Source organism: Physcomitrium patens, chromosome 1 (assembly GCF_059467195.1).
Source record: "Physcomitrium patens ecotype Gransden chromosome 1, ASM5946719v1, whole genome shotgun sequence".
NCBI lineage: Eukaryota > Viridiplantae > Streptophyta > Bryopsida > Funariales > Funariaceae > Physcomitrium > Physcomitrium patens.
The window spans coordinates 6,132,886-6,159,660 of NC_143410.1; the positions used below are offsets into that span (position 1 = coordinate 6,132,886).

At 40.7% G+C, this 26,775-nt stretch overlaps 4 protein-coding genes, 2 long non-coding RNA genes and 1 other non-coding gene across 17 annotated transcripts; 2 read left to right on the forward strand and 5 right to left on the reverse strand.

Annotated features, from left to right (window-relative positions):
* The first annotated feature begins 4,693 nt into the window (after positions 1–4,693).
* LOC149989842 (uncharacterized) lies at positions 4,694–7,387 on the forward strand. 5 transcript variants are annotated; one of them, XR_016502021.1, is made up of 6 exons: positions 4,694–4,835; positions 5,021–5,133; positions 5,437–5,567; positions 6,033–6,200; positions 6,428–6,672; positions 6,826–7,387. It is a non-coding gene; the product is annotated as an uncharacterized LOC149989842 (long non-coding RNA). The 5 variants fall into 5 exon arrangements; XR_016502018.1 differs by lacking the exon at positions 4,694–4,835 and having other exon boundaries at positions 5,128–5,288; XR_016502017.1 differs by lacking the exons at positions 4,694–4,835; positions 6,033–6,200 and having other exon boundaries at positions 5,128–5,288; positions 6,649–6,672; positions 6,826–6,998.
* Positions 7,388–8,654: 1,267 nt separating this feature from the next.
* On the reverse strand, positions 8,655–11,869 carry LOC112284909 (ribulose-phosphate 3-epimerase, chloroplastic). Its single transcript, XM_024525274.3, has 9 exons — positions 11,349–11,869; positions 11,017–11,134; positions 10,437–10,577; positions 10,125–10,238; positions 9,848–9,926; positions 9,492–9,601; positions 9,315–9,371; positions 9,123–9,192; positions 8,655–8,975 (listed from the first exon to the last, which is right to left on the reverse strand). The coding sequence occupies exons 1-9, from the start codon at positions 11,852–11,854 to the stop codon at positions 8,920–8,922; spliced, it is 1,251 nt and encodes a 416-aa protein (XP_024381042.1). The 5' UTR covers positions 11,855–11,869; the 3' UTR covers positions 8,655–8,919.
* A 675-nt stretch (positions 11,870–12,544) lies between these two features.
* Positions 12,545–14,653, reverse strand: LOC112284913 (large ribosomal subunit protein uL10). The gene is made up of 3 exons (XM_024525287.3): positions 14,256–14,653; positions 13,386–13,553; positions 12,545–13,223 (listed from the first exon to the last, which is right to left on the reverse strand). Exons 1-3 carry the CDS (start codon positions 14,511–14,513, stop codon positions 12,690–12,692), a joined length of 960 nt encoding a protein of 319 aa, XP_024381055.1. The 5' UTR covers positions 14,514–14,653; the 3' UTR covers positions 12,545–12,689.
* On the reverse strand, positions 13,952–14,035 carry LOC112292488 (small nucleolar RNA Z102/R77). The gene has a single exon (XR_002972761.1). It is a non-coding gene; the product is annotated as a small nucleolar RNA Z102/R77 (small nucleolar RNA).
* A 1,178-nt stretch (positions 14,654–15,831) lies between the features above and the next one.
* LOC112284918 (small ribosomal subunit protein eS4z) lies at positions 15,832–17,882 on the reverse strand. The gene is made up of 6 exons (XM_024525299.3): positions 17,810–17,882; positions 17,438–17,515; positions 16,911–17,091; positions 16,680–16,777; positions 16,420–16,502; positions 15,832–16,281 (listed from the first exon to the last, which is right to left on the reverse strand). The coding sequence occupies exons 1-6, from the start codon at positions 17,810–17,812 to the stop codon at positions 15,933–15,935; spliced, it is 792 nt and encodes a 263-aa protein (XP_024381067.1). The 5' UTR covers positions 17,813–17,882; the 3' UTR covers positions 15,832–15,932.
* Positions 17,883–18,794: 912 nt separating this feature from the next.
* Positions 18,795–20,967, forward strand: LOC149989843 (uncharacterized). 6 transcript variants are annotated; one of them, XR_016502024.1, is made up of 4 exons: positions 18,796–19,102; positions 19,512–19,807; positions 19,957–20,138; positions 20,403–20,967. It is a non-coding gene; the product is annotated as an uncharacterized LOC149989843 (long non-coding RNA). The 6 variants fall into 6 exon arrangements; XR_016502029.1 differs by having other exon boundaries at positions 18,798–19,102; positions 19,538–19,807; XR_016502023.1 differs by lacking the exon at positions 20,403–20,967 and having other exon boundaries at positions 19,957–20,240.
* Positions 20,531–26,764, reverse strand: LOC112289405 (putative TPR repeat-containing protein At1g05150). Of its 2 annotated transcripts, none has more exons than XM_024534584.3 (7): positions 26,395–26,764; positions 23,634–24,773; positions 23,038–23,384; positions 22,665–22,924; positions 22,102–22,391; positions 21,674–21,919; positions 20,531–21,482 (listed from the first exon to the last, which is right to left on the reverse strand). In XM_024534584.3, exons 2-7 carry the CDS (start codon positions 24,597–24,599, stop codon positions 21,108–21,110), a joined length of 2,484 nt encoding a protein of 827 aa, XP_024390352.1. In that variant the 5' UTR covers positions 24,600–24,773; positions 26,395–26,764; the 3' UTR covers positions 20,531–21,107. The 2 variants fall into 2 exon arrangements, with proteins under 2 accessions (XP_024390352.1, XP_024390359.1); XM_024534591.3 differs by lacking the exon at positions 26,395–26,764 and adding an exon at positions 25,080–26,343.
* Positions 26,765–26,775: the final 11 nt, after the last annotated feature.

The window sequence follows — 26,775 nt, forward strand, 5'->3', positions numbered from 1 at the left end:
CGGAGCTACTCGGACGAGGAAGCGTGGCTTCCTTCCGCGCCAATCCATCCAGTCATCTCGCGGCACGGACCCACTCCCGAAAACGTAAACGTAAAAGCGTAGAAAGCCACACCTGACTTTTCTTCATCATTACTCGGCTTTTTGGATCGCCATGAAAGTTTTAGAAATATCAAAATGTTATAGAACAAAACAAACCAAACCAATTGGTTATCTTGTGTAAGATCGAATGAATGTATCTTTCCTCCTTTATTTGTAAAAATATACAGATATTTACTTGTGTAAAATAAAAATAAATAGTGTTTGCCAACAAAAATCACTAAATTGGCTGAAGATCTTAGCACCATTTAGAATCACAAATTTAAATTATTTAAAATCAGTTCTACTTCCCCTAGAATTGTCTCCTTGCTCCTAGCCCATGTCCCCATCTTAACCCTCCCATCCCTCATCTCCCTTCACAACCCCTATCTAGAGTGCTTTTGTGTTTGGTTTAACCTTCTTAGATTAAAAAAAAAAGGATTACCAACTTGGTAAAACATATTCTATTATGTATATATAGATTACTTAAAATCCATTATTATTTGAATTGGTTATGGTATAATGATACTCATGCCATAAATAAGAAGTTGTGAAATACTAAAGTAAGATTTTAGAGTTTTGAAATATCTTTGTTCATTTATTTTTTTTCAAAGATAAGTGACTAAAAAATATGTTTTAATTGATTTCCGATGTACATATTCAATGCAATAACTTTCATAATTTTATCTATTAAGTTTTTTATTTAATACATCTTCCATATATATTTTGTATGAATTTGGGTTTTTTATAATAAATAAATTAATGTAAAAATAATAGTAAATTGATTTAATAAACTTGGTTTATTTATATGTATTCATATGTTAACTTTATTATTTGAGAAGGTTTAAATTACAATAAAAACTCTATTCTCAACCAAAAATATATTGTAAAACTTTTGAAGATTAAAATATTATTTTATAACTTTTTTATGCTACATTTTCATCACAAAAACATCTCTATTATATACAAAGATCAATGATTTAAGGTTATTGCAACAATTATACAATCCTTTAGTGTGCTAATAGATTTTCTCTAGTAGATATATATATATATATATATATATATAGAAAGTGGTTTTTTGTCCTAGTATTTGTCTTTATTGTTTGTGTATCTCTCTCTCTATATATATCTATATATATATATATATATATATATATTAATAGCTTTATTACAATCACATTATCTTATGAATTACTTACAATATCATTTTTTTGTGATGATTTTTTTATTGTTCATGAAAGCTTCGATGGTATTTAAGAAGGGAATAATAAAAAATGGATATGTATCAGATAAAAATCTTTGTGCTTTTGAGCTTGTTGTTGACTAAAAGTATATATGGTTATGACTGATACTCAGAATCTACTTCAGATGATTCTGAGTAAAAACATGTTTGATTCTAATTAATATTAATAACACCATTGATTTTATTTTATTTTGATTTTTTACTGTACGAAAATTATAACATTTATTAATTAACACATCAATAAACTTGACATTAGTAATAATTACTCGTAAAGAAATTTTAAAATAATTAATTTCAGATATTATTTTTTATGCAATTATAAACAACAAAAGATATAAAATATAAAAAATAAAAAATAAAAAATTTATTTCTATTAACTAAGCTTGCAAGTCATTTTCTTTTGGATCTATATCACTTTATCCGACATCTTTATCTTAGCTTAAAATTCTCAACAATTTACTTTTTAACTTTGTCTTTTGTATTTTATTTAATATTTTATCAACAATCTTATTAGTTTCATATATTAAAAAATATTAAAACTATATCTCTTATTATTATTTAAGCATAGTAATTTTTCTAATTAAAATACAACATAATTTCTAGATTTTAAAATTTAATTATTTTTTTGACAAAAAGAAACCTACAAAAGATTATATTAGATGTTTATAGATGTCTCATAAAGAAGATCTAAAACATCTCTAATAATAATTAAAATGGGCAAATAAAATAAACAAAATAATCATAAAATAAGTAATTTATTTCCTAAATGAAATAGATTTAGTTCTATTAGAAAAAAATATTGGAAAAATATCATATATATCCTTCAAATATGCTGAAATATCAAAAATACCCTTGTATTCTTGATTATATAAAATATATCCCTCAAATTTGTGATAATAGTAAATATATCCTTATTAGTGATAAGGTATCACCAATATTTCTTATTTATTTATTATATAGGATCTAGACCATAGGTTGTGCACCTTTTCAACTTTATAAAAATTGCAAAAAAATTATCTATTTTTTTTTTTTCTATCAATTTTCAGACCACTCCTCATATTATAGATTCTTAGTGGCGCCATTGCTCCCATCTCTCTTGCAACACTTTTTACCATACAACTAATCTTGTCTGCATTCCACCATTTCAAATCTTCTCAATTCTTCATGCCTTCATTCCAATCTCCTTTACTTTACAAAATCAACTCCTTGACGTGCTCTTGCACTTGACCAAGCAACTGGTCAAGCTACATCCAAAGCTCCCTCAAAATACTACTTAAGCTACTAATTCACGAGCCCAATAGAAGAGAGACTTGCCAAAAGTGAAGATATTTCAATAGCTAAATTTAATACAAAAGAATAGTTTTGAATTAGTGATGCATTGCCATTAACGACGATTGGAGTTTTGCAACAAGTTTCAATTGATGTTCAAAGTAAGGATCACAAGAATGATGGTGTAGATGAAGGCTTAGGTCATGGTAGCCAAAAAGTTGTATAATTTGAAAGATATTACAGTCATATGGATAGAATTTCAAGCAAGATGACAAAAGAATTTGAGATAGGAACTTGAAGTTGAGTTGGCTAGTTTATAAGACATTTCAAAGGAATATCTAAAGGCTTAGAAACAAATTTTTAATTCATTCAACTTTATAGAGCCATTATATTCTTTAAGCATTTCTATCATGGACACAAACAACATTATAGCTTCTTTATCAATTAAGGCTACTTTTTAATTTAATATATTCTTAGATGGGTAAAAAATGTTACAGTTGTTATTATATCCCTCTGATAGAAGGTCTCTTGCCAAAGGCACAATTTTTAGAGTAATTAAAGAGCAAGCCAATGACTCATACTTTGAAAACAAGTTGCAATTGTTGCCCATGGGTTCAATGCCAAAGACACAATTCTAAGAGTAATTAATGAGCACCATATGACATTGATGATATGTAAAGGCTAAGCCATTCCTGAAATATAGAGTAGTAGAAGCATGATATTGTGAGAATACAAGTTTATAGAACTAAATGCATCCAAACTAGCATCTAGGCAAGCAAACTTTCTTTATTGCTTGGATGATGATGTGAGCTTGTAATATTGACAAAACACTCCAAAAGTGAGCCTCTTTAGTGTTTGTATTCTATGTTGAAAAGGGTACGAGCAAAATCTATGCATCTTATGGTCTAGGCCCCAAATAATGACTAAATAAGGAATGTTAGTGATACCTTATTACTAATGAAGGTATATTTCCTATTATCACAAATCTAAAAGATATTCTTGATATTTCAATATATTTGAAGGATATATATAATATTTTTCCGATTTTTTTCATTGCTTACTAATTTTTTAAATAGAACAAAATTAAAAGCAACTTTGTTTTGTTGTATGTGCTTCTTATAACATTCTCTACATATTATGATATGTCCTCATCTTTTTGCCTTAGGAAGTTAAATTACTTTGTGAACTGCATTGTGGCACTAAGAAGAGTGAAGCAAGGAGAATGGATGGTTGAAGTTTTAACAGATTTTAACAAAGAAAATGAAGAGGCCAAGGATAAAATGCTGACCCAAACACCTTTGATGAATATGGCTTCCTATTGAGATAGGAGGATGAATATCAAGTAAAGGCATTTCTAATGGACAGAGAGGTTGCTAGCTCTATTTAAAGCTACCTCCAAAATCGTCTTTACTTGAGTCAATTCGAATGTGGATAATAATAAATAAATAAAAGTTAGTGAAGGCAAGCTTTCCTTTAACCTGCAAAATTCTAATTCCAACGATTCCAAAATGCTCAAAGAGACACTATAAAGATTCCCTATGAACTCTCCTCATTTAACACTGAGATCTAAGTCATCGGTCTCCCATTTTTCTAATACTTTCTCACCCACCAATTTCTCCTTGACTAAACCCCCACTGTGGCATGCAATTGAATATATATATATATATATATATATATGCTGATAGATTGGAAAACTGAGGATACCGTTGAGAGTGAATAGAAACGAAACAATGGCGTGCACAAGTTCACATTTAGGTTGATTTCACGTGCGTCGTTAAAGCAACATGAAATGGCAACCTGGGGTGGGGTAGGACCAGCAAGAGCACAAGCCAACTCCACTAAGTCCAAAAGTAGCGGCACAGCTACTTTTAGAGCTCATAAGTCGGCGCAACGCGCATCGATAGCTCTGCAGCAGTGCGAGTCACCGGGAGGTGGAAGATGCAGCACGAGTCCTGTGCATGCCAGATGGCAGATCCCGGCATTGGTCTTTCCACCTCCGCGAGTGGTCTTCACCAGACTCATTGCATGTCTGCAGCCTCCGACTTTATCTCTGCAATTCTCCATTGAAAACTGGGCTCTGGTGTCTACCTGAACCTAGATTCATCAGTGTGCGTGTCGGTAACGTTTAGGTCCACCGATTGCAGGCAGTCGGTGCTGTGCTTAGTTGATTGTTTTTCTTTGTGAGCTGCAGCTTGGTGAATCATGAGTTGCGGTGTTGCAGACTTAATGGATTCTGTGCTTTCACACGGTATCCATACTCCGTTTTGTCGGTGGTCATTGATTACGGCGTTTGTTTCTAGTTGCGCATGAGTATCTCGTTGCTAGTCGGGGTCACTGTTTGGTTCTTCGGGTTTGAGCTTCGTCTTGTCTCAAGTGGCTCAGTAAGAGTGATTCTCGTGTGGCACGGTGGTTCGGAATGTTGTTTTTGTGCAGCAACTGAGAAGTTGTGGAGGATGTGTTGATGCAATTGTACCGAGGAGTGTGGTTACGTTCGTGATTAGAATGGCAGTCTAACTGTAAAGTGCAGAGGTGGTGAAAAAATACAGGTAATCTTGTTTCTGGAGTTCATTGCCTGGAGGTAAGAAGGCAACCTTGGCTGCGTCATTGTGAACTTCCTCAGATTGACCTCTCAAGATGTCCATACTAAGAATCTTCGGTGCTATGTTAAGGAATTGAGGAGATGGGTGGTTTCAACACCCAGGTAGACGTTAGGATAAGAGCCCATTTGTTCTTTGATTATTGAAAGTGTGGTCTCATTTATTCAATCATCTCGTCTGACATTTGTTAGTTCGAATCTGCTCGAATTGCGTTTTCATTTCTGGGTTAACTCCTTAAATTATCATTTGCAGCCTGGAAAGAAGGCTGTATGCAAGAAGCCACGAATACAGGACCTTCAATTCTCCAACAATCTACATGACTTCAACAGTATTAATAGGTTTTGCATGAAGAAACATATCGCAGCATCTCTTTGGAACCTCAGGTTTGATGCCTCGGTTCAAATATCTGTCTACAATGCATGAAATCAGAGATTAGCGCTCTGAACCATGAGTTGCTACCGATAGGCTTGTATGTAGTGTGTTTGCTACCTCGTGATGCTTTTATCGGACTGGATTGTGCGACTCAGTCTCAAATGCAATGTGTAGGATGGGTTTATTCTACATCGGGGAGGGTTTTATACGACATGATGCTCTTAAATAGCCTTTCATCTACTCTTCCTGCCAATGCCCCTCACTCAGTCCGGGCTGGCTCATACGTCTCGAGTGATCAACAAGGGATGATCAAATTACCTCGTTCAGTACTTTAATGAAATAGCATTGGGTCCAGCAGTATTCATTCTCGTGTTAATTAAGTGTTAGCTTGCAAGCTGGATGTTTCTTCACTGTTAAGAAGTCAGCGGTCTGCATAAGCGATAAATCAGTGGACAAGCATAGTGTTCCTCATGCAGGTCATGGCCGTGAAATAGAGGTGTAGCCATATAAATGACAAGCAAAAGATTCCAACAGGAATTGTCCATGAGGTGTGCAAGGAAAGTGAGCATTTTCACCAACCATAGTGATCGACTCTCACGTTCTACGAATCAATCATCGATCTGCTCACGAGACGAATTTAGCCAGTAAGGGACCTTCTTTCTCCAAGTAAAGTATCCAGAGAACTAAGCAGCCGATGAACTTCATGTATTTCTCAAATTACAGGGCGTAGATTTCTTCGCAGGAACCATTCGAGGGATTAAGGAGCACCTCTTAAACTGCCTAATCCACAAACAGTGACGTATCCTTACATATTGCATTAGTGGTCTCCTTGCAAGTCCTGGTGCTGAGTGAGAATATCTCAATGATGCAGATATATTCTAAATTTGTTGCGGTAGCTAAGTTCAGGTGTTCCAAATCCCAGTACAGAAGCAAAATCTTCCATCACACGCTGTTTGCAAAAAGTCGATTGAAGTGGATCGGAGGGTCTAGAGTAATGATGGGGATTCTTACAAGGAGAATTCTTCGGCGAGGAAATCAGACAAGTTGTTCTTACGTTCCCCCTCTCCACTAACATCCTCCATCTCTCTGCAGAAGGAGGAACAGGTCGACATCAAGGTACTTTGTCAGTTGTGTTTCTTTTAATCAATTAGCGGTCCTGCCATGTTAAGGTTTAATCTGCGACATGCGATGATTGCTGTTTCAGTTCACATCCTCGCGGTGTGGTATTTGTCAGTTACGACTCAGCGGGTGTCATTGATTTAATTCCAGAACAAGAGTTACATGGATGTGAGCGAAATCCTCCAGAAGGTGCTGGATGAATGCATTGAAATAACGCAAGTTCTTCAGGGAAAACGAGCCATCCCAATCCTTCCAGCACAACTACAATGAGTGAGCTATCTCGTATTTCGCTGCAGTCCGTCCAAATGGCTCATGTGAGAGCATTTCAATTTGTGCACCCTGTCAGAATTATACAGTTTTTCGAGGTAGAAATCAAGAACGCTACTTCACAAACGTCTTGCAAATGACACTGGAACCCTCGACGTTAATATCGTCATCAGAACAGCCTCTTCGATGGAGCTGGATGCAACGAAAACAACTAAATATAGAAGAAAACCTACTGTTCAGTTGAGTGAATCAGATATTTCTCCAATGCATAACACTTCAAATTGGATTAGAATGCATATTGAGGTGACATTTTCAAAAGCGAAATCCTGGTGTAAGTTCTGACTCTCAGTAGCAGTGTGTTGGTTGAAAGGGGTCGCTGAATTCCAGGCATTCCATGGATAAATACACTGTTGCAAACTTGTAATGAGATTTGATCTTCGGACCAGGGACTGTTATGCATCTTTTGCTATTTTCTCCAACGCTTCATCAAAAGACTTGCCATCCACGCCATAGAATTCCAAACACCACCAGTAATAACTTCATGCAACTACTTCCGTAAAATCTCTTCGAGTGAGTTCCAGGTGGTGCCTGTCTTTTGTTGATGTTGTGGGATTGACCAATATGTTCAGAGCGGTATCTACAGGCGCGTCTTCTCTGGCCTGCAAGAGGATACATGCACGGAAAACAGATACCTGGAGGAAAACATTGTTGCAAATACTACACCAGAAATTCCTGAAGGAGGTTACATGAGAAAGTCCAGAGTGATGTCTGTTTGTGTGAAAAAATCTATGAATCTGTGTGTGTCGTTTTACAACAAGGGTTCATGTAACCCAGAGATGAGTGACTCTTTCATCACATCTTAAGGACACAACTTAAGATTACTATGCTTCATTACTGATTACTATGCTTCATTAGAGGCGTGACGTTATGATGTAGTTTAGTGATCATCTCGTATCACACTAATTATGTTTTAACAAGGGTAGCGTCAATAAAGGAGGTAATGCAACACCAACACAACTTTTTAAGGAATCAGATTGTTATCACAAATCTTGAAGAGTTTCATGTCCATTTTTATGATTGGTAAAGAACAGAAATTACAAAAAAATAAGTAATTAAATAATTTAAATCGTTTTTTAAACCTAGAATCAAACCAAATCTTGAAGTATTATAAAATCGAAACCAAGGATCCAAAAGAAATACATTCTTAGCAAAAACAAATATACTGAGGCGATGTCAAAATCTTCTTCTATGTCACTGTTCGTTAAGACAAAAGGAATCTTGGTTTTGCACACAAGATATGAATTGCTCCTGAATCCACATGGGTTGTTCTTGTAACCTGAACCCTGGTCAACAATAGATGGATTATTCTTGTACTCTTAACAGAGTGCAAGCAAATTTTATAGCCTCAGATCCTTTGATTCAAACTCATTGTGTCTCTATAACTATTTTTTCACTCAAATTAAATCTAGTGATATAAAATTAATTACTTCATTTTGATTTATTGCTCTATGCATCAAACATCATCTTCGCGGAGACTTGAAGCAAGCTTCAAGCCAGGCGATACAACTCTTCATATATAAAAGCCATTAAATTCTAACCAAGCGTCGGTGGTTTTTAACTGCAATTGAGTAACAGAAACAATCGGGGACACCACATAATAGACTTGGCCTGTGCAGTGATTGTTTATAGAAGAACAAAGCTTTGATCGAATATTGAATGTGATGAGATTGAGTATAAGTTTTCACATTATTACAGGGAAAAGGTGAGAAAATACAGAAGTGGGCAGAAGAAAATAATGATTGGTACCTATTCTAGACTAAAAATACACCGTATTATCTCAAACAAACTAGCACTGCTGACTCCATGTCTATGAAACCTAAAATTTGCAATATTCTAGGTTTGTCGGCCGATCTAGAACTGGCGTTTTCCATAAAGACCTCAAATGTCTCAATACGTAGTAATCTTTGATAGTATAATCTAAACTGCCACGGACGTTTCCTGAGGTCTCTTGCTTGTCTTGATACCGCTGATAGCTGGACCAAATACAAAGAAATTCAAGGCTATTCTTAGAAGAATCATGTACAGTAAGTGCATAATTTTTACTGTCTACTGCCATGATTAATGAAAAAGATTTCTAAGATTGGAGACGAAGAGTTTATTCTGAAGCTGGGATGACGTACCCTTAGCGTAGTCTTTGGCTCCGAAGACTGCAGATCCAGCGACGAGAGCATTAGCTCCAGCCTCAGTAACCTATCATACACCAATCAGGATGTTGACACAGGGCATCTGGCAAATTTGCTTGCTCACAAAAATTACAACAGGGGATTATGCTTCGTTTGAAGGATGGTAAAAAATGAGGGCAAGAGATTCACCTTGTAAGCATTCTTTGGAGTGACACCACCGTCCACCTCAATCCATGGGTTCACGCCCTGAACACAGAAGGACGAGACTAATTTAGCGTGTAAAGAGAGTATGATAACAGAATATCATGCAACGATAAAAAGGCTTCTGCAATGCAAAAGCCTCGGTTGAAATAGAACACTACTCACCAAAATTTCACACATTTTCCTAAGGTCGCGGATCTTCTTGACTTGACTTTCAATGAAACTCTGTCCACCGAATCCGGGGTTAACGGACATGATCAAGATCAAATCGACGCCTACGAACAAAAAGACGGCCAATATAAGAGAAAGTAAACACTACTTCTCTTGAAGGATCAAAAAAACTACTGATAACTTCAACCCCTAAAGGAGTTTACTGAACCTCTCCAATTGCAATATATGATCAAGAATAAAATGCAGATCTAGGAGCATCAACAGTATCAGGTACTAAAAACGCTCCAAGCTTCATAAGTAGTTTCATATGCCAAATGATGTGATGCAAGTATGAATTGAATGTTCCTTACAGTCCAGAACATATTCAATTTGAGCCAAAGATGTTCCAGGGTTGAGCACCACTCCAGCTTTTGCTCCCAAACTCTTGATCTGCACGAGGGCGTAATCTAGATTAGAACAAAAACACAAAGCTATTTCAACCACAGAACGCCCTCGCCTAACATGCTAATAAGAAGAGAAACCGATGCGAAATGACAGAAGCTTTCGCATACATTTCCACCCATAGAAGAAATGAGAATTCTCGGTATAAACACTGCAAACTGGCTAATTTTTACTCGGAGGATGTGCCTGATTGATGGTACGATGTAAGTGGATCGTGGAGGCGTTCTCGCAATGCACAGAAACAATGTCGGCACCAGCCTTGATGAAATCTGGGACACGCTGTTCCGGTTCAACGATCATCTGACGAACAAAAGCAGCGTAAGGTGGACACCTTGGAATGATATTAACTTCTCTAGCGATACAGTAAGAAAAGAAACAAACATCCAACAAGGATGTATGCAGAAACTTGCATTCCTTAAGAAGTTTCTCAAGCGAGATTAAGCTCGACATGGTGAGGAACAACATGAGTAGTCCGACTTAAAAGGTGAAGATGCTGACCAAGTGGACGTCAAGAGGTAGGTCGGTGACAGGGCGAATGGCGTCCACAACCAGAGGACCGATTGTGATATTGGGAACGAAACGACCGTCCATGACATCAACGTGGATCCAATCACACCCAGCCTTCTCAACAGCTGTGATCTATTACAAAAAGGTAGCAAACACAAGAAGATCAGTCTTCCGCTTCACGAAAATCACACATCTAAAGGCGAAAAAGATACCCTACACATTTATCAATTCACCTGCATTGTGTGTACTAGAGTTATGATACATGGGGCTTACAGTTGTTCTGATTTACGAAAAGTCAGCAGATAAAAATTAACTTCAGTTCACGAAACTGCAGACATACGACTAGAATGAGTTCTAATTGGAAGTCCTGACTCTGAATTTCAGGACCAAAAATGGGAAACTACAATGAGCCTTCTCTAGCAAACAGCAATCAATACCGCTATTGCAGTCTTCAGAACATGTTCATGCTTCAAGCCTTTGAGTAATACAGCAGTTTAATCCAGAATTCGTGGCCTGGGTATACAAATGGTCAGGGACTCCAATTCCCAAAAAGGAAGAAACAATTTGATACCTGCTCTCCTAACTTAGAGAAGTTGGCGGACAGAATTGAGGGTGAGACAATAATGTCATTCTTGGAGAATTTGTCCACACGGGAAGTCGCTTCAACAACTGGTCTGTGAACCCTACCACTGCACTCAAAAGAAATTTGTGGATCAACAGATGAGATCAACCATAAAAAACAAGAGTCGGAATCGAGCTACAAAAATAAGAAGTGAAAAAAATAATAACAATAAGAAAAAAAATAAAAATAAAAACCTCGGCAGAGAAAAACACTCATATTACCAAACATACAACAAAAGGGAGGGAGTGTAGTAGATTCACGATCGACACGCGATTTTGCACCTGGTGGCAGCGATAGCCTTGCCCACGGGGGCTTTCTCGCCCCATAAGCTACTCTGCATAGTGGTCTGCTGCGGCAGCACCGCAGCTGGGGATTTCACCGCACATCCTCCGACCACGGCAGCGCCAGTCATCGCCATCGCCATCGTAGACACCCCCTTCTCTCGAATTCGAAATATCCTCAACAACCCAGCAAGTCGAAAATTGTACCCACTTGAAACACAGCAGCAGACACGATCTCGATCGAGGAATTGGGACGGAGACAACTTGCGCACTACCGAAGTATCGCCGACGAATTTACACAACGATGAATGAGCACACAAGTACGAAAGATTTGGGTCCTTGCGGAGAACAGAGATCTTCGAAGATAAGGAAAGAGCGGGCGTGAAATAGGAAAAAATGCGCACGAAAATCGACCCTCGACAAAACAGGTGGCTCTCGAACGCCGTTTCTCGTCCCTGAAAACCTGAAATTCGTCTGATTCTTAACGATTCTTCAGATTCGTCCATATCCCTGGCGATTCGTCGGGTTAATGGGAGCTACGTGCTCTAGTGGTGACGGATCTTGTTCTATCTTCGTCGGTCTGAGTAAGAATTTACATAGTTGTTCTATTTAGTGGCGTTCTCTATTGAAGGAGTAATATCTGTCAGTGGACACATTTCTTACAGTCGAAAATTCCAGTAGTATACAAATTGTACATGTAGATATACATACACAAATTTCAGTGAAGTTCGAGGAAGTGACTAATTATAATAAAATTACGTGAAACGGAGGAGAAGTGCACTGAACTAAATAGGAGTAAACTAACAAAAACGAAATATTCTTCCGAGTATATAGATATATACCTTTTATATTTGTTACAAAATCTATATATTTTCAAAGTTGTGTGTGCTAGGAAGGTGAGAATTATAATTATTGTTATTTTTCTTGCTTTAATGCTATGAAACTGTCTACGTCAACGATCATACACAACCAAGATTGATAGAAGGAAAATGAATTAGGAAACTGTACATGACGAAATGCGAAGTCAGAGAGTCTGTTCCGTCCTTACATAAGGCTTAAATGGGGCTCTGAAGATTCACAACGATACAATAATACCATGTAGAGGGATTGTACTCCCTTGTCAGTAACAGATTCAACGGAAGTGGAAGCGACTGCCTCGGCTCATGTCACCAACACGTCCAACACAAGACTGAATGTAGTAAATACTGAAAAGCGCTGCAAAGCGTAATCAAGTGGATGCCATTGTAAGTAAAAAGCGTGCAGTACATTCTCAAATGAATCAGAGCATTCCACTAGTGGACGATAACATCCCCGATATCAACACCATGCACCTACTCCGTCCTAGTCAAAAAGACTGAATCCCATGTCATCGTCAGACTCTTCCTTTTCCTCAACCTTCTCCTCCTCCTTGGCAGCAGCTGCGGGAGCAGATGAAGACTCAGTAGCGGCAGGTGCAGCTGCTACAGCAAACTTAGAGGGGTCCTTGAGGTACTCCTTGGTCTTCTCAGCAAGAGGGAAAGAGTACTCAGTCTCCACAGCAATAGCCAACAAGTTCTTGTACGAGTTGACGAAGGAGTGGGGGACAGCAGCCAAGGTGGGGTAGTTCAGGGCCAGTGACACTGCAGCCACAGTGGAGACACCAGCAGCGAACTTGTCCAACAGGTCGTCTTCGGTCAGGTCCAACACCTCAGGTGCGAAGACTGAACCGTTGTCGTAGATGTTCACAACGACAAGACCGTAAGAGAATGGCCTGATGCCCAACTTCGCCAAAAGCGCAGCCTCGGACGATCCGACCTTGTCACCCTTGTGGACAAGCTCGACAGGGGCGATAATCTCGACAGTACCCTTGTTAATCTTGGTGGGAATGTTAAGGACCTGGAGAGTTCAGCATTCTATTCGTCAGAAACCTTCAGTTAACAGCGTTTCATAACTGCCATAAAGAACGACATCAGAAAAAGGACACTTGCCCACTGCGATAAGCTAAATTGACTGACTGGAATCTCATTCATAGAACATACCATATACCGAAGACCTTACCTGGAAGAAAGATGTCTGCGAGGGATCCAGACCAGTGTTACCGGGGGGAACAACCACATCGATGGGGGCAACCAAACCCACACGAGCAGGTGCTCCGACCTTGTACTTGGCAATCTCCTCACGGACTTCCTTCAAGTCTCCCTTCGTGAAGATGAGACCGACATTTCCCTGTCGAGATGTAAAACGAGTCGTTAGAAACCATTACTGTTGCATATCATGGTGTGCTTCATTGTGCGACCTGAATTGTTGTGGCAAAGCGATCGGCAAGTTTTAAACCATAGCATTCCAAACGTTGAGGAATCAAAGCTATCTGTGCAATCACGAATCATAGCCTCTCATTACCAAGAACTACGCAAGAGATAGGCGTCCGATATTAAGACCTAATGACATCTTCGACGTCTCTAGAAATCAAGTGGTCATAATATTTGCAGTAATTTCTCCGGTTGATTGTTTCACATGATAGCCAAAATCGGTGGCTTTATCACAGAAGCTGTAGAACTACACCAACATCTTCATATATTAAATCTCGTTCTCGAAGGCAGGCTCTAACAGAACTAAGTACGACAGGGTAGTCAGAAAGTTTGAAGCAATAAAATGCCATCATAGCGGCTGTCAAACCAATAGGGAAACAATAGTTCATCATCCCACCCATGTTCGCACAAAGTAATGATAGTCAGACGACCTAAAGCTATCACTTCATAAATTCAGGGAGGGTACTGACAACACAGGAAAACGGCGCCCTAATATTCGACCTAAACACTAATAAATCATAACAACTTCAATGAAGCACAAATAAGGACACCCAGCTCCGATGTAGGAAAGAAATTACAAACAGCTAAGAGCGACAAGCGTAGGTAAGGTTTCACTTACGACTAAGGCGGGGAGGAGCTCCTCGTAATCCTTGTTGCCGGTTTTCTCAGCGTGGATGCGGATGGACCTCTTCATCATGGTGTTCTTGCCCATGAGGACAATGGAGTCGGGCCTCAGACCCTTACGAATCTCCTGCAATTGCTTGGAACCAACATTATCGGCGGCGCAGATCAACACCTGGGAGTACTCCTCCAGAAGCTGCACGAGCTTCTTGTCGTAAAGAGCCTTCTTCTCGGCCTTGGTACCCTTGAAACCCATTTCGGCGGCTTACTCTTAAATCGCAGGAGGCGAATGGGGGGACCAAGCCGTGATAAACACGGACAAGGTGGGCAATGAGATGCCCTTTAACCCTGAAATTTGAGCTTCGAGGCGAAGCGGAAGAGAGCGGGGAAAGGCGCGGCGGCAAAGAGACCTACCTTCCCTTCTCCCGAAGCTTATGTAGTGAGGTTTTAGGGTTTTACAGGGGAACGTGTTCCCCGGCGGGTCGAAGTTTCCGGAAACCAGGAAGAGTGTGGTGGTTTGGGTGCCTCTATGAATAGAACCAGCGTTCCCTACGCACGGTTGTTTGCTTTCCTTTCTATTTGAGTGCGGTGCTGTAAAAGAAGGTATTCAAATCAAGAGAATTTTACTTTGAGGGTGGTGAGTTATAGGTCTCTCTCGTCACATCTCTCAAACATCTCCCGTGCATTAATTTCTTGGGAAAGACCTTCAAATGTTAATAACACAATCAAAGGTTCTGTTATGTTTTTCTGGAGTTTGTTTTACGTGCACGTAAACAATCATAAGTGACTATGCATTGTCGATTATGTCAATCAAACATGTACACAAATTAATCATGCAATTTTTATCCATAATAGATATATATATATATATATATATATATATATATTGTATGCCCAACCTTTATAATTACTAATATATTAAATTCCCTATCGAAGATGGTTTGCAATTTCAGTAATAAATTCTGACTGACGTAAGAACAATGGGCTGAGGTCGCCCACAAATGAACTGGGTGACAGTTTGTTTTGAGAGTCATTTTGTGCATCATCCTTTCACCAGCGCACTCACAAACAACTGATAGAGTCGCAGAATGAAATTAGGTGTAGTATTCTTCTAAAACAACCACTATCTTCGGCAGAAGCAAAATTCAGGGTTCAGAAATCCAGTACAACAATACATATGCACACGGATAACTCAAGTGGTGTACTGTCATCGTTTTCAACCGGAGGTGATTCACGATTCTCCTCAAATTTTAGCTATCTCACCCGATAGATCTGCTCTCATGTAGCGTTCAAGGAGTTTCAAGTGTAACTTCACGATGGGTAACGATGTTCTTTGAGGGATGGAATCTATGTGCAGTGTTGAAGCTAATTCCGTTGCAGAAGTGTTGAGTCCTGACCAACCACGACTTCCATGCTGCTTCGTAGGCTCCCGAAACATCTAAAGAACAGCCACAGAGTGGCATGTCATTTTCGGCAGTCCAACAGCGGGAAAATCGCAGTACTGTGCATAATGGTGTATTCCCAGTGACGAGAATAATTCATCGAATTTTAAGTTAACTCGTGAAGATAAACAATTCGAGCAATATGAAAAATTGCATTAGTTTCCATGAGAACTACACATGGCCTCTGCCATTAGTTAGGGCACTAAAACACAGAAGAGCCACTCGAACTGATTCTAAGCAGCCGCCTTGAGAGCTTGAGTTCGCTTCTTGGCCTCCTCCACGATGGAAAGCTTGATACCCTTGCCGCGAGGAAGAGTGATCCAAGGCTTGGTGCCCTGACCAACAGTGAACACATTACCCATACGGGTGGCAAACTGCTGTCCAGTAGAATCTGTCACGTGGATGATGTCAAAGCTCCCTTTGTGCTTCTCACGATGTTGGATCACACCGATACGGCCTCTGTTGCGCCCTCCAGTCACCATAACGATGTTCCCGATATCAAACTTGATGAACTCTACGACCTTACCCGTCTCGAGGTTGATCTTGACAGTGTCATTGGCCTTGATAAGGGGATCTGGGTATCTGAAAAAATACATATCACATGAACATAACAGAACATAGCAAAAGAGAAGAGAAACCAATTTTCTTGTGTACAATGCCAAAGTATCCAGAAAATAAAAATATCATATTGTAAGTGCACAAACACCCAAAGCCAAATACCTGATGGTGCGGCCATCGAAGGTAGTGATGTGTGGGACACCCTTGTCTCCAAATTGGGCAGACCTGACTTTGCACAGCTTGTACTGGAGAAAACAATCGGAAATAAGAACTCCTCTAGAAGAGAGGGCATACTAAAATAGATTCAACAATAGACTACAAAGTACACAGTAGTAGGAACATAACTTCGATTTATTTTTACAACCAGGTAACACACTTGATAGTGTATGCAAGTGCGACAGGAATATATCTGCGGATTGTACCTTGGCCTCTTCCGCACTGATGTTGTGCAGTGTAAAACGACCCTTGTTGTCGTACAACAGTCGGAAGTTCTCGTTTGTCTTGGCGATGGAAATCACATCTGGTATCACAAAACAAGAAAAGCCAACTTCAGAAACTTTTGTAGATCATACAAACTAAACCTAGAGAGTTTTCCATAGGCACATTTACTATATAAGAGAAAAACGAAACTAAATGTCCAAGAGTGATCTCACCCATAAACCCTGCAGGGTAGCACTTGTCAGTGCGGACCTTGCCGTCGATGGAAATCAGACGTTGCATGACAATGGCTACCACCTCACGGTAGGTCAGGGCATACTTCAGTCTATTTCTCAGCATCACAACCAAGGGCAAGCATTCCCTTTCCTTGTGTGGTCCAGGAGATGGCTTGGGGGCCTGAGAAACAGACAAATATCATCAAAATAATGCGTGGCATCAACCAGGTACAAGAACGTAGAGCTCATGAAGATCTTCACTATCAACAGTGGAAACAATTAAGGAAAGCCTGTACCGCACGCCGAATAAATGGAGAGCGACACAAGCAGACGAATGTCTACATCCAGAGAGTAGCCTCTTCATGACGATTACGACTGTCACATCTTCCCCTCCGACATACGTTCCACAGAGGATAAATTTCTAAATGTCGAAGAGAATTCGGGTAAAAATATAACCACAACCTAACTCACGACGTCGACACAAATAGTACTAGCATCAGCGAAATTAGGTCAACGTGAGAACTTACGAAGGCACCACCCAACTTGTCAAGCATCCAATGTCTGGGAGCATTGAGCCTCTTCAAATGCTTCTTCAAACCGCGAGCCTAGAGACACAAGAAAACAATTAGTTCGTAACAAGCCACACGTCACTCAGGAACAAACGCACTCTTCGTACAAGTAAAGCAAGTTTACGTAAACCGATAAACAACTCAAGAATCACGAATCCCACTCTTTCTTTACAATGCTCGCGAGAGTAAACTCTTTTCAGAAATGAATTAAGCTCAAACCCTAAAACAACGTATCACGTGTACCCTGGGAAAGCTATGCCATAGAAAAATCTGGTATAATGTAACTAGAACGAAAACGTTGGATTCGAAAGCTTCGATAGGAAAACTCACCATGGTTGCAGCCGAAGTGTGAGGCGATCAGCACAGAGAGATGGGCAAGACAAGCTCCGGCGCGAGACAGGCAAGCTTGAAAGAGAGCTGCCGATCGGGCGGCTCCTTGCCCTAGTACAACCACGCTCGTGGATGAATGAACTACAAAGTTCTGCTCACTCGTCATTCGAATGAATGTCATCGCCGCTTCCACGTTGGAAGGCGTTGCCCTATTCCCACACGAGCAGCCTCGGTGATAATTAATCACCACAACGTATAACTCTACGGTACACCATTATATCCAAAAATGAATGAATAACTAAACAAATAAATAAATAATTCTGTTTGTGTGTGTGTATGTATGTATAGTTTATCTATTATTGAAACTATTTCGTTAGTAATATTTTACATTTGAAAGGTGTCAAAGTGCATGGAATAACTGGAGGAATGTGTTTGGAAGAAAATAATTTTAAGAGCATCTTGGTGTTCAAAATGAATGTACATACTTTAAAACAATGTAATAAATGAAGTGAAACTACAGTGCATTATTGCTTGGAACCAGTGATTCAAACCTTTGTTTAAAATAATTGTAAATCAAGCACCTAAGTTTATTTCATTTTGTTTGAATTAAAAATATTATTAAGTTGATATTTGTTTCAAAATTACCATGTTTCAATTTACCATAATCTATTAAGTTGACAGATTATGGTAATTCGGAACAAATAATATATTATTAGATTGAGGTAAACAACTTAAATAATCTCATCTTAAAAGATCAGACGTATTCAAAATCAGTGACTCCTGCAATAATAACGACGAAAGATTTGTCCGCCACGTCAGATTCAGAAGACGTGACTAAGCACGACCAGCAACGTGAGACGAATCCACGTCAGCGACATTTGTCACGGTTCCGAACCGAGGACGAACCTAGTCACAGGTTGCCTCGGTCTCGAGGCTGGCCGTCCCTTGATCACCCGCCGTGTGCTGTTCACACGACGAAGCTCATTTATCGACCTCCTTATCCTCTCCATGTAAGTGTCTTTTTTTTCAATGTAAGGCTCAGAAATCAGTCGCATCGTGCCGAATGCTCATCAATCCGTCGAAACTGTACTTAAAGTGAGGCGTCTGTGCAGGTTTTCGAGTTTTATTTTATTTTATTTTATTTTTATTATATTATATTTTTACTAGAGATTAGCACTTGAAATTCGCCGAGAAGTCGAAGCAGAAGGAGGAGAAGAAGAAGGGATTTGAGTAACAGCGACAATGACAATGATCGGAGCTACTGCCGGAGGACGTGCAGTGCTGGGAGATCAGGTACAATGGTGTAGTTTTGCGAGTACGGAAGAGAATGGACAAGTGATGGCAGTTTCCTTGATGAAGGAAGGAAGATAATGACGTGGTGATAATGTTGCGGTGCAGTTGGTTTGTGAGAGTTGTGATGGCTGGTTGCTGGAAAGTTTTTTTTTTTTTTTTTTTTTTGTTTTAGTGTTCTGATTCTGCGCTTTTGGTCTTCGCGGGAACGTGTTGAAGGAATAGTAGTTAATTTATCTGGTTTATTTTGTAGTTTATTTATTTTTAATTGAGTTTTAGCTGTATTTGTGAAGATCCTGTTGTCTGGATGGACTGGATTGTGTACCATGAATAGTCAATAAACACTAGCTCTCAGTATGCATGAGAGTATAAGATGTGATTTGCATACGCGTTTTCATGTGGATATCTGAAGGCGCGGGCACGCTGTTTCGGCTTCAGACCTTCGTGGATTTGTTACGCTGCAGTGTGTTCAACAATTCGGGTGCACGATGCCCTCCCTTTCGCTGCCCGTTTCGAATCGATCCATGTACAAGGGAATTGTGAAGCAGAGATCGTTGTTTGCAACCTGAGCTAGCAATGCAGGGGATCCATTGAGACGGCCTACTGCTCCTCGTTCCGTGCCATCTACTGCTACGCCAAATGAGCCACATTACCGCCAAATGTTCATTAGCATTGACGACTGTTGGAATGGGAGTCATGAATCGTGAGGTTTGTTTACATTTTGTACCCTGGGTTTCCTTTGTTTATAAGTAGCAATAATTCTGTATAGTGTCATACTGGCACCGGTGCCTGATTATTGTACGGTTCCTATTGGTATTTTTCATCAGTATCTCATTTCTGTTGTGCTACTGCTGTAGGTGGTCACTGTTTGGTATTGCCGTAGGCTTACTAACTGAATATGCAACTGGGGCCAACTTCGTGGAGCAGCTAAAAATCATTGTTTCCAATTTGGGCATTGCCGAGCTTGATTAGGGTCAATGTGCAGTACTGCTTTTCTCGAAGGGAAATCTGCGAGAATTTTCACTGTATACCGTCAGCTGTAATAATTTTCTCCTTTTTTTTTTTTTTTTTTCCTTGACTGTTCTGTACAAATATCACGTTTTCAGTGGAATTCTTCACCTAAAAGGAAAGTGTTTCGTTCCGTCATTTGATTTTGAAGAGAGTGCACATTTTATCAATTTATTGCCTTCAGCAGATACTTAACTGATTGTATTTATCAATTTCGTAAGTACGAAGGCTATCTTTTACGTTTGATGGAATTTCAATCAAAGTGCACATAATTAAGAGAGTGTAACTCATGCAGATGATCAGAATGGTGATACTTCACTTCCAACACCAATCCAGCAAACACAAACGAATCCACTGACTTATGAACCGCAGCTGGGGATTGGAACAACACCCAATACTTTTACAACTTGCGCCAGAAACAAGTACTCTCAAAACTGATATTTTCGTACTATAAATAGTACAAATTTTACAGAAGCGGGCCTCTACAGAAAGCGAGTATTAATTAGAGTCTAATGCTAAAGTGAAGAATCATGCAGAGCAATCTTGTCAACATGTAGGCCAACTATACAAATGGTTAAACTACGACGAAACCATCAAATGGAGCTATCATTGTCAGCAAGTGAGGAAAACTAAAATAAAAAACTAAAATACTAAAATAAAATCCCCAAAAATAAAATCAAACCTGAAATGTTGTTCACACTCGCCGCCTATGCGATCACACAATTGCACCATTGAAGAACAACAAGCACGGTAAGGGTCCAACCTAATCTCCTTCTCCAACATCGATTCGATGGTGATTAATTATCTCGTAGAATACCCAGAGTAGTAGCCTCTGCGCTCCACAGGCTCTCCAGAAGTCGTATATTCGTCTTATGTACTGAAAAATTGCCTTCCACAGGTAATCCATACATATATGCACTGACAATATATGGAGCGGACTGTTGCTCGGACAACAGTGTGAAGTTGAAGTTGAATTTGAAGCTCCTGCCACCCACACAGCCTACGCTTGTGCATTTGATTGCTTGCTGCTACCAAAGAAGTTGAACCGATCCCAAGTGGCTCCGAGCTCAGTGCTGTACTCCTTGAACACATACTCATCCAGTTTCACATTAGCTGGGACCTTCCCTTCACTGTAACAAGTGGAACACAGGTTGAACTTCTTGGTGGTTTCTTTAAACCTTGATCCAATTATGACGTAATCGCAAGCTCCACATGTGACCCCATCATGACGGATACGGTCACCTTGCTCAAGCTTCACCAAAGTGAGCAAGATGCCGAAACCCCAGTTGGGGTCATCAAACATATTCTTGAACTCTGGATATGAGACTTGCACTTTGTCATCCTCGCCGTGGATCTCTGCCAGCTCACTTGCGCCCTGGAAGAGAGAAAAATAGAGTGAGAGGTGAAGAGGTAGGCGTGTGGTATCATAAGTAGCACCCAGAGATCAACTCATCATGAAGATGTGTGCAATGAGAAAGAAGCTACAGTACGAAGCAGGACACATGGAAATAGAAACAGGGGAAATATAATTAGGGTCAGTTTTAACTAGGAATGCGAGGTAAATACCTGAGTAGGAAGATAGATTGCTCGAAGGGATTTGATGTAGAGCTTCACATCTGCATTAGGAGCAACGCCTTCCTTTGGATGTGACACTCGCCGTCTAAGAATATCAAAGACTAGCCGCTTCCTCTTCTCCACTGGACCTCCACAGAGAGGAGCCAACACTGCAAAGAACATGCCCACGTCGACTCTACCAGAACCAGTTCGGTCTAGAATTGACAGGATGCGCTCGTTTATAGCCCTTACAGCACTCTGCAGACAAAGCACAGCTCTTTGAGAGGAAAACGGAGGTGTAACAGCAAACATGAAATTTGATATCGAGATGAACAAAACCTGAGTGTGCAAGACAAGAAGAGGGTGAAACAATTTTTAAAAATTAATCAAATACTGGTAGCTCTTCGTGAAACGACTTCGTTAAGTTAAAATGAACACACCTGAAAGGTATCTGGATTTAAATTTTTGAGAAGCCCAGGTAATAATTTTTCCAGCTCTGCTTTGCGAACCATTTTCTCGTTTTGAGAGGGTGGAGCACCAGTTTTGTCGTTGACACGTAGATATCCGCTTTTATCTACAACTGCTGAAAGAGTATTAATGTCACAAGTATTCAGCCTTGTGTGTTTCTGAAACTTGCGAATGACGAGAGCGCAAGCCAAATATTCCCGCGGAGTAGTATCATTATTTGCCTGCCTGAATTTGGTTCTATCCACCAGAGTAAAGCTGGGCTCTTCGACACAACAACCAAAAATAACCAATTAGTAACGATTCATAGAATTATTGATCTTCAATGGCGTTAGAGCGGCTACGAAAAAGAATGATCAAGGATTTAGAATGCCTCCAGATGCGCGTCTAGAGGAACTACAAATGCGCGTGAGATGCACAAAGTCTCTCCGCGTCTTGTGCAGGCTGACGAGTGAGCCTCAAATTGAGAAATAATAACGTATTAACAGGTCATCATCCACAAAAGAATTCAAGCCCCACTGTCGGACTAAATACATACCATGTACGATGGTGCGGCGACCAGTAGCACTCTGCTCAGCATTTGCCGCAAATGCATTGATGCTCTTTCTCTGTTTCAAATGCTTGATAGCATCGTAGATGTCCAAACGGTTTGTCATTCTAAAAGCCTCCTTGAAAGCCTTCTTAGCCTCCTCTTGCTCCCCAGCTCCTAACAAGGAGACGGCTCGGTTGAGCTGCGCTCTCCAGTCACGAGGCTTTAGCTGAATCACTTTCTGGTACATTTCAGCAGCTCGTTCATACCTGCATCAATAGGTTGTGATTTGTAAATATGCTCACAATTAAAATTGCTCACCACAAGAGTGATAAGACAAAACATGGCTTGTGTATTTCCAGGAAGGATTCAAAATTCGAACCTTAAGGAGTCTTTCAATAATCCACCTAGATTGTAAAGCGCATCCACATGGTTAGGATTCAAGTCAATGGCCTTCTGGAACTCCGAAATAGCTTGTTCGACATCGTGTAATGAGTGCAGAGCTGAACCAAGGTCACAATGAGCATCTGCATAATCTGGTTTCAAGACTAACGCCTCTTCAAGACATTTTTGAGCTGCTCGGTATTCACCCAAACCATAAAGGGCACTTCCCAAGAGCTTCAAAGCACGATAGTGACGAGGATTCAGTATAGCTGCCTCGCGATAGTGGTCACAGGCACACAACAGCATACCCTCACCCTCCAAGGCGATTCCGAGGTTGACATGCACCTGAACAAAGGAAAGCAGCTCATTATCGAGAACTAGACCTTCTAGAACAACAAAAGAAAACTTACTACTGATCACCAAGACTTTTACCATAATTTAGAGGGAGGGGCATAAAAAACTAACGCTTCTATCCTTCCACCAGAATGTAGCACGTGCAGGTGGGGTAGGAGTAGGAGGGCAACATGATTACGCTTAAGCGAACTCTCAGAAACTCTAATTTATAGAAAGGTGGAAATATAAGTCAAACCCTACCTGTGGAAGAATACCCTCCCATTCCTGGGCATTTTCCTCCCCTGCCTCAAGAGCCTTCTGGTATGAAGTCCTGGCTTCCACGAAATCACCCAAAGAATAGAAAGCATTGCCAACTAAGAAGTGAGCCCGCACATCCTGAGGCTTCAACTGAACTGCCAGCTGAAAGCTAACTAGAGCATCCTCGTACCAACGACGCTCAAACAAGCTCTTCCCCATAGCCATGTGTCCATCAAAGGCCTCATCTGGGGTATGCACTTTCCCCACCTTGTCACGTAATTCCTGGAGCTCTTTCTTAAAAAGACCCAAGTCGGTACCCAACTCTCCCTCTCCACGTCTCACCCCAGCTCCTTCTCCTTGCTCTGTACCATCTTCCCAGTCGGTAGAGCCCAGACCATTGAGTCCAGCCCCCTTCTTGTCCTCTCTCTGCTTCCGCTTCCCCTCAATCTTCGTGTCTTGTCTCTTCAGTATATGCTCCAAGTCTTCTATCAACCTCCACGTTCCCTCAAACTGGATTCCATTGTTTGCAGACTTGGCCCATTCAGGAACCCTAGACAAGCGCCTGCTAACCTGGCCTATGGTTTCATTTGCAATCGAGGATGAGGGTTTCACCATCGATGCAGTAGGCTCTGAGGTTGGTGATGCCTTTGGCGGGGGAGGCTTCTCAGGCAGATTTAGTCCCAAGGCTTCAAAATCCCTGTCCACATCACCAGCTCCGTCATCGTAGGTTCGTAGCAATCCCTCAAAGCTCAAACCCCTGCTACCTTCGATGAACTCCCCGTACGTTCTGAACACTTCGTCAAGAATGGCTTCGATCTGATTTTTACTAAACTTAACCCGGGGGTTGACAGCAATCACCAAGCTGGCCATTTCATTCCTATTGAGGAATCCATCTTTATTATGATCAAACTGATTGAAGATACCTTGTACTTTTAATGCTCTCACGCTCAATTCCTGATCGTTATCCATCTTCCAGTCTCTAAAACACTAAGTACTGTAGACAAGTTGAACACAGGAACGTTGAGCTCGTGAACATAAGGGATCACGCCTGATCTTTTATTAAATTTTCGTCAAAACTTCGGCAAGAATCTTGCTAGTGCCTGTGTAGCGATCTGGATAATGATTGAACGTGTGAAGTTTCGCCTGCCATTACATAAACAACATACCGTTCAATTAGAAAGTGCCGAGGAGAGAAAGTATTGAATAGCACGACCACGCAGTTCTCGAAAGACAACCGGGATAAAGCCACATGTACCAACCTTGACAATACATAAGTGTACGACACAAAGACTGTCCCAGCACATTACACAGCACAACATGCAGAAACTGGGACTAGACATGCAAACTCCTAAATGGAGTACCGCCAGTGCAGATGGGGCTGATTGATATGGAAAAATATAATTCAACAATTCAAACCGAGAAACTATGTAATTATGAATCTATACTTACCATTATGAAGAGATAATCAATTGATAGAGTGATCATCCATCGATGAAGCAGTCTTTCACGTTAAAAAGCACTCGTTGCAACAGCATAACACTTACAATATGACTGAACACAATACCAGCCATGCATCCATTTCTATATCACGCTATATCTTCAGCTAGAAATCTTTCTTCTATTTTATTTTTTTGAAACAGCTGAACAGAAACTCTATCGCTAAGCAGAGCCAGAATGAGCGCGTGGCAACTTCATTAACAGGTTCTATTGAATAGCAAGAGTCAGACGAACAGGAAGCTATTACTGCAATATGAAACGAGAACTGAGGTAATAAAAAGTTAAAAATGAAACAGTTGCGACCTCTTGACTCACGGAGGGATACGCTCAGACAAAGGTATAAGCGACCAAAATATGCAAATAATAGAGTCACTAGTTTTTGCAAACCATTGGAAGTACGATCAATTAGAAAACCTATTGACACTCACCAAAAGAGGCAGGTCTCAAAATCAACTTTGGATCTCCTCATTCATAGCAAACAACAAACACTCTCTCTGCAATTTCTAAAAAGAAGCCTCCATGACTCGGCTTCAGATGCGTCTCGCAACACGGACGCTCGTGTGTGTGTGAGTGTGTAAATTTTCTGTTTCGGACAATAATCAAGAACCCAGTCACCGCCAGACAGAGAGTCTGGAGCACTCTTGGTTACACAACAAAGACGCATTCACAAACACGAAATCGCTCGCGAGAAAGAAAACGAAAAAGTCCCTCTGAGCATTTACAACATTAGCCTAAAAAGTTACGCCGCGCATCCTCAAACGACCAGCATGCATCTCTAGCTCATAGCTGATATATAGTGCTTAGAGCTAAGTTAAACTTCCAAACCACGAACAATGCTCACTTCACCAACATGCGCAGGAACGAGGCAGCTAGAGTGCATTGCAGACAATCACATGGGGCGACTCTCCGAATCACGTCTAACACCACAACGGGCCAACAGACGCAACTCCAACTCCAATCCCGACAGAACAACGGCATTTTTCTCCAAAAATAGCGTCCAAGGCAAACTACCCCTTCCCCCACTCACCCTTCCACTCCACTGAAAGCGGCACCATCCCAACAACGACATAAAGAGGGGCTTCCAGGGACTACGACTTGCGAAAAACAGAGTGATGCCCACGTTCACAGATCCAGCGTCTCCGACAACCACACACGGATCTCATCCAAGTCACCGCGAGTAACAAGAAAGTCTACTTTTCCCAACTGGAACGGACCACAAAAGATAGCCCAAAATGGAAAAAGAATATGGGTGCTGAATCACTCTCACCCCAAGTCGCAGATCGTCAGCATCCCGGTGCTTCTTCTTCCCCTCGCATCAAGACAAAATCCGTGTGAAGGGGTGGAGTTCCGACAGGCCAGGCTGCTCGCAGCGAAGGAATGCCATACACCGAGGCAGTGATGAAAAACCCTATTGCCACCACCCACGGTGCTTGCCAGTGTTGTTGTTAGTCCCTTGAGAGAGCCACTAATTGCACAGATGGCAGACCATTACGCCTCCTAACAAAGTATTCCAATCCGCTTGATCGGGCCCTGATCTGAAGTGCATGGCGAGCAGTCCCTTTCAGCCCAAGCTGAGTGTCGGTCCAAAGACCGAGCGCGTGGGTGGTGCGGGCAATGGCGATTGCTGGGGACGACGAGATTCCGATTC

Coding starts and splice junctions, on each gene's coding strand:
- LOC112284909 (XM_024525274.3), bottom strand. CDS start 11,854: ATGGACGAATCTGAAGAATCGTTAAGAATCAGACGAATTTCAGGTTTT. Junction 10,239..10,436: donor TACCTCTTGACGTCCACTTG/GTCAGCATCTTC, acceptor TTTGTTCGTCAG/ATGATCGTTGAACCGGAACA. Junction 9,927..10,124: donor TACATCGTACCATCAATCAG/GCACATCCTCCG, acceptor GCCCTCGTGCAG/ATCAAGAGTTTGGGAGCAAA.
- LOC112289405 (XM_024534584.3), bottom strand. CDS start 24,599: ATGGATAACGATCAGGAATTGAGCGTGAGAGCATTAAAAGTACAAGGT. Junction 23,385..23,633: donor GGGAGGGTATTCTTCCACAG/GTAGGGTTTGAC, acceptor TCCTTTGTTCAG/GTGCATGTCAACCTCGGAAT. Junction 22,925..23,037: donor TTATTGAAAGACTCCTTAAG/GTTCGAATTTTG, acceptor CTATTGATGCAG/GTATGAACGAGCTGCTGAAA.
- LOC112284913 (XM_024525287.3), bottom strand. CDS start 14,513: ATGGGTTTCAAGGGTACCAAGGCCGAGAAGAAGGCTCTTTACGACAAG. Junction 13,554..14,255: donor AGCTCCTCCCCGCCTTAGTC/GTAAGTGAAACC, acceptor ACATCTCGACAG/GGAAATGTCGGTCTCATCTT. Junction 13,224..13,385: donor CGCAGACATCTTTCTTCCAG/GTAAGGTCTTCG, acceptor TGAACTCTCCAG/GTCCTTAACATTCCCACCAA.
- LOC112284918 (XM_024525299.3), bottom strand. Junction 16,778..16,910: donor CTACCCTGCAGGGTTTATGG/GTGAGATCACTC, acceptor TTGTGATACCAG/ATGTGATTTCCATCGCCAAG. Junction 16,282..16,419: donor TTCGATGGCCGCACCATCAG/GTATTTGGCTTT, acceptor GTATTTTTTCAG/ATACCCAGATCCCCTTATCA.